Raw genomic sequence first — 6,000 nt, forward strand, 5'->3', positions numbered from 1 at the left:
TGCCTGCTACTAAGCTGGGAAATGCAGCAGAAGACAGTCCAAGGGTTTGGGTCCCTGCCACCCACGTGGGAGACCAGAAGGAGCTCCTGGCTCAGCTCTGGCCATTGTGGCCACTGGGGGAGTAAACTGCGGATGGAAGGTCTCTCGTTCTCTCCATAAATATGATCTGCCTTCCCATTAAAAATAAATATATATTTTTAAAAATACTAAAACTGCCTTATTTGAAATAAAATGCTAGGATTTTCAAAACCCTTCAAAAACCAAATACACTTCAAAAGCATAGCATGTTTAAAATGATGAACCTGGAGCCTCTTCAGTTGTCACACTACGGCACCTGTCCTAGGCCTATGCTCTGGTTTTTGTTTTTTTCATGTTGTTTTGGTTTTTGTCAAATGTTTCCACTCTAGATATAGATCAGACAGTTCCCAAATGGAATTAAACAAATAAGATTTCACAAAAAGAAAGAAGTTAGTATGTGTATTTTGTCAACATTGTGATGTTTGCCCTTTAACTAACGCAGAGTCACAGTTCATTTGGTCTTATTTAATTTAAAGGAGATTTTATTACACAGCAATTAAATGAATGCCTTACAACTTTGTTAAGAAACATCAGGGACTTTAATGGGAGATTCCCCAGTAAAGTAAGGCTTCCTTTTCCCCCACTCATTAACTAAATTACCTTGAGAAAGTTATTAAGCCTATTATTTAAGCCTGCTTCTTTCTCTGAGAAGCAAGAATGCTGGAAGCATTACATGAATTTATACATGTAGTGGCCCCACAAAATATCTCGGATATAAAAATACTCATTAAGTGCTAATTTCATTTCCTCTCCATAGTCTCTCAAAGGCTCCCGGATAAACACAAGATGGCAATGTAGTTTAGCAGAACATATTTCAACATGCACACTGAGAGATTTAACAGTTCCCTTGTACAGAATCCCTTATTCATGCAGAGATTCTGCGAGAATAACCATCTCTAAATACCACTTGCTTCCACCGGATCCCTAACTCATCTTACACAATAGAAATCCTCTCAACCAGTGCCCACCAGGAAAAATATTCAATTAAGTATCAAATGATTTAGAGAATCATTAAGAATAATATAATCTGCAAACACCTTAAGATATAGCATATTGGGGCCCAGCATGGTAGCCAAGTAGTTAAAGTCCTCGCCTTGGATGCACCAGGATCCCATATGGGCACTAGGTCTAATCCTGGCAGCCCCGCTTCCCATCCAGATCTGTTTGTGGCCTGGAAAAGCAGTTGAGGACAGCCCAAAGCCTTGGGACCCTGAATCCGCCTGGAAGACCCCAAATTAGCTCCTGGCTCCTGGCTTTGGATCAGCTCAGCTCTGGCGGTTGTGGCCGCTCGGGGAGTGACTCAGTGGTTGGAAGCTATCTCTCTCTCTCCTCCTCTCAGTATATCTCAGTACCCGTGACCATCCTAGACTTTACGGCTTCACACTCCCAGGGGCCTGATCATAATCCCCTATCATCCCTTTACCTGCATGTTCCCCTTTTGCTGGATTAGTGTAACTAACCAATTGTGGTTAAACACTCCAGTACTTTCCATCTCCCTTACACAGTCATGTTTGTCCTTTTAAAGATTTACTTACTTATCTGAAAGGCAGAGAAAAGCCGAAAATATTATTTTTCATTCCACTGCTTGATGTGCTAAATGTCTAACAGCAAGGCTGGGCCAGGCCAAGGTCAGGGGACAAGAAATCCCTCCCCATCGTGGAAATGGATGGCAAAGAAACAAGTACTTGACCGTCACTTGCTGTCTCCCAGGATGTGCATTTACAAAATGCTGGATCAGGAGTGGAAAAGCTGGGAGACTGCAGGACTGGCATCGGAGCCCAGCAGGTTTAAGCAGACTCCTGTGACAACAGTATGCCAAAGCAGAGTGCCAGATGCTCTGAGCTGGCCTCTCGCTAATACTCCTGGGAAGGCAGCGCATGATGGCTCAAGCACTTGGGCCCCTGCCACCTGTGTGTGAGACCAGGATGGAGATCCAGGCTCCTGGCTTCAACGCGGCCTGGATCCAAGTACTGCGGCCATTTCGGGAGTGAATAAGCACAAAGAAGAGTCCTAATTCTTCCTCTGCTGCTCTTTCAAATAAATAAGCTTAATCAACTCTGCCACAACACCCACCCCTCGGCCATTCTTCAAATAGCTGCTTATTCACACCATTCCTCCTTTCCTGGCTCCCTTTACTGACAACAGTCCTGGTTGTAGCTTGACTGTGCCTCCGCCAGGATGGGTAACTGCCTCCACACTGTCTAACAGTGACTTCTCAGTCTTACTTGACCTCTCGAAGCATTTCACAGAAGTCCCAACACTCTCGTGTCTTCTAAGACATTACTTTCTGGCTCCTCCCTTCCATTAGCATTCTATTTCCTTTTCCTAGTCTTCCTCATCTTACAAACCTGTTCACACCCCCACTTTCTCCCCCTAAATCAGAGGTTTGCAAAAATTAACAGGCGCTTTAGAAATGTCCAGCAGGGCTTTATTGGGACACAATAGTAGCTAATGAGGAAGGGTGAGACAGGTGGGGTGTCCTGCAACGCCAGGGGTCTCCCCAGTAATGAAGACTTATCCCATCTCATGACTTCCCAGCGTCCCATCCAACAGTCACATGGGTAGGAACCCGACCTGGAAACCAGCTCAGTTACGGGTGAAACTACTGTGACAGAGTCCAGCATTGCAACACAGTGGTTGAGCCTCTGCCTCCAACACCAGTATCTTGTATGAACACTGGTTCAAGTTCTGACTGTTCCACTTCCAACCTAGCTCCTTTCTATGTAGCTGAGAAGGCAGCAACAGATGGTCCAAATACCTAGGCCCTGCCACTTTTTCAAGAGTTTGGGCTAGAGTGCCAGTCTCCTGGCCGGGCCACAGCCATTGTGGGCTCTGGGGAGTAAATCAGCAGATGAAAGATCTCTTCCCCTCTCTCATGCTGCCTTCCAAATAAGAAACTAAATCTTTTTAAAGTGTATTTTATTAAAAAGTTACAGAAAGAGAGCTAGACAGAGTTGTCCATTTGCTGGATCACCCCCCAAATGGCCACAATGGCTGCAGCAGAGCTAAGCCAATCTGAAGCCAGGAGCTGAGACTCAAACCAATGCCCATATAGGATGCTGTGGCCTAAGTGGAGGATTAGCTTGCTATGCCACCATGCTGACCACTGTAAAATTTTTTACAAAGTAAAAACTAAAGGCACTGGGATCAAGTTTCACATTGTTAAAAACTCTAACCATTTGGGTAAGTGTTTGGTTCGGCGATTACTACACGCTCCATGTTGAATGCCTAGGACTGAGTGCCACTTCTGGTCTCAATCCAGTTTCCTGCTAATGCACCTGGGAGTCAGCAAATGATGGCTCAAGGACTTGAGTCCCTGTCACCTACGTGGGACAACCAGCCTGGCCCAATCTCAGCAGTGGCAGGCACAGGGAAAGCAAAAAACGCAGACAGAAGATTCTTTGTGTCACCTTAGCTTTTGAATAATGCAAATGAACACAACACAACTTCCTATAGTGAGACCACAGTGAGGGCTAACAACTGAAACCTACTTAGCAGCGATCTGGCAGCGAGGAGGTTTAACACACATTAGCTCTGCATTCTGGCTCTCAGTTGCACAGGTTAGCCCCTGAGCTACCTGCAGCATCCCATTCCTCAGCATCTGGTCCCACAGCACACTCAGGAAAAGGAAGCAGGATTAAGAATTACTGTGACACTGAAGGGGCAAGAGAACTGCAGTCATTATCCTGGAGAAGCCTTAGGGAACGCTAAGACTGTTCTGAGACGAGGCGCTAAACGGTGGGGCCTCTATCCGCTCTCAAACATTAACACCCCAATGATTATTGCTCTACCTCATCAACTCAATTTTTATTGCAAATTTTCCTTGGCTTCTTTCACACGCCGGGTTATTACTTTCTGGGCCTTAGGCCCACGCTAATTTGCATGAGTTTTTAAACTAATCATTAGATTTTAAAAAGCAATTTTGCAATTTAAATCCGTGGCACTTAACTGACTTCCTACCTCAAGGCACTAAATTACCCTTCCTGAAAACACCTCCCCGCGACTGTGGGTCCCTACAGAGGCAGTGTCAGCAGCTGTGTTTGATCAATTCTGAAACAGGTTGGGTCAGGATCCCTGTCACACCGCAGGGCTCCACGCACCCGTGAAAAGGGCTGGAGGCACCTCCAGCGACAAGACGCCCATGGCTCGGGCGCCCAGCGCCAGCCCTCCCTGTGGCGAGTCCTGACACCAGCTTCCCCGCGCCACCTGTGCGCCAGGATCCATGACAACGGCTGAGGTCTCGGCGGTCATCCCTCCAGGGACAGCTGGTCACGCCCGGCAGACAGGGCGCGCAGTGGAAGGGCGTTTGGGCTGAGGAGCGGGGAGAGGGGGCGGGTGAAGGCGAGGTGGGCAGATCCTTCACAGGGTTTGCAGCTCTCTGGGCTATAAGGGGGGGCAGGACCTTGCACCAACCTCCACGAAGGCATCAGTCAGGTCACTAGCACGGTCCATCACCGGCAAATGGCGCCCGGCCACGATTTTCACCTTCAGTTTCCCGGGCATCTTGTCGACTTCTGCCTCTCCTTGGGCTCCTGCAGGAAAAAAAAAAAAAAAAAAAAAAACCGAGTCTGCGCCGAACGCCGGAGCCGGACACGCGCCGGTCGGGGGCGCGCGGGGCAACTGACAGCGGAGGACGCGCGAGGACGCGCACAGCCGCCGCGGGCCCGTCACTCACGCTTGGGGGTGAACAGGGACCGTCTGGCGCTGGCGCTGAGGTCTCATTCCGGAAGAGGCAGGCGGAAGAAAACGCCCTACTGGATTCTTCTGTCTTGTGCCCCGCAAAGCTGGGAAGAGAAGCCGAGCCCGGTCCGCATCCCGTAGAGCCTCGACCGCCCCTCCAGGGTGTTTCTCCTCCCCCCCCAAAATGGCGGCCGTCGGGGCGTGCGGGAGGGAGGAGGCATCGATCGTTCGGCGCTCGGCCCTCTTGGCGGGGGAGCAGTTGAATTCGCCGAGCGGAGATGAAAGGGGCGGGGCCGTCTTGGAGGAAACCGGCGGACAGGGGAATGGGTCGAATCTTGCATCATCCACCGAGTCGCGGCTGTGCCTTTCCTCAGCTGAGGAAAACGCTGCCGCCTTCAGGGCCCGAGCGCGGGCACGGCTCACGGGCATAGCGGCGGGCCACGGGTTCGCGAGCCCCTGCCACCGCGAATCCGACCGAAGTAGCAGCTGCGAAGGCTGCGAGGGGAGCGTTTCCAGTCGGCCTGTGTCCACCCGTCACTTGGGGGTGGAACCGAGTTGGCTGGTTTCCGGCCTGGAAGAGGTACAGGTGGAGTGGTTTTCCGTGAGGGGAAACTGCCCGGGCTCTCTCCGTAGTGAACCGAGCGTGACTTAGTGAAGCGTTCGTTTCGGCCACGTGGCACTTGTACTGGGGCGAGAGGGCACTGTGAAAGTTAAAGTCCCTGCTTGGTGCGAGTCGCCCTGCACTTGGCTCACCTCGGGGGTGTTTATGAAGCATCCACAAGCCTTAAGTTCAAGACCCAGGATGCGGCGGGTGGTCCTTCATCCGCAAGAAGCGAGCCGTAGTAGCATTTAACATCCTGAAGAACCGACTCCGTGGTGTACAGAAAAACGTGCAAAGCAAATATCAAAATCCATATATCAAATATCAAAACGAGCCTTAGTGGTTAATCCGTATCCTGGCTGCCAAAAATAGCATGAACAAAGCAAAGGGAAAGGAAGTTGCGCGGCTCCTGCGTTCTCCAGGAATGGAAACTTCCTAACCTGGGGTATCAGCGTGCTCTGTTTAACTGTGAATAAATTCATCGAGGTGCAGTAGGTAGTCAAAGCAGATGTTACCCAGAATTAGCTTTTCCAAGACAAAATTTCTTCCTACACAAAGAATATTGTTCACGAAAGTAAGAAGTTCAGCTCTTTTAAGGAGAAAGGAACCTTATCCAAGGAAAAAATCGGAAAGATCAAGCT

At 49.6% G+C, this 6,000-nt stretch overlaps 1 protein-coding gene across 8 annotated transcripts in view; it reads right to left on the reverse strand.

Annotated features, from left to right (window-relative positions):
* Positions 1-4,920, reverse strand: part of C2CD5 (C2 calcium dependent domain containing 5) — a 73,761-nt gene extending 68,841 nt beyond the window's left edge. For 5 of the 8 annotated variants that reach the window (XM_040967741.1, XM_040967733.1, XM_040967750.1 and 2 more), the window contains exon 1: positions 4,492-4,619. In XM_040967741.1, coding sequence (XP_040823675.1) covers positions 4,492-4,581 — 90 coding nt within the window. In that variant the 5' untranslated portion in view covers positions 4,582-4,619. Of the gene's footprint in view, positions 1-4,491; positions 4,695-4,753 lie in introns of those variants that run through there. The other 3 variants (XM_040967695.1, XM_040967703.1, XM_040967712.1) reach the window with 3 other exon arrangements.
* Between the last annotated feature and the right edge of the window lie 1,080 nt (positions 4,921-6,000).

This window comes from Ochotona curzoniae, unplaced genomic scaffold (assembly GCF_017591425.1).
Source record: "Ochotona curzoniae isolate NIBS_2020 unplaced genomic scaffold, NIBS_Ocur_1.0 contig_1482, whole genome shotgun sequence".
NCBI lineage: Eukaryota > Metazoa > Chordata > Mammalia > Lagomorpha > Ochotonidae > Ochotona > Ochotona curzoniae.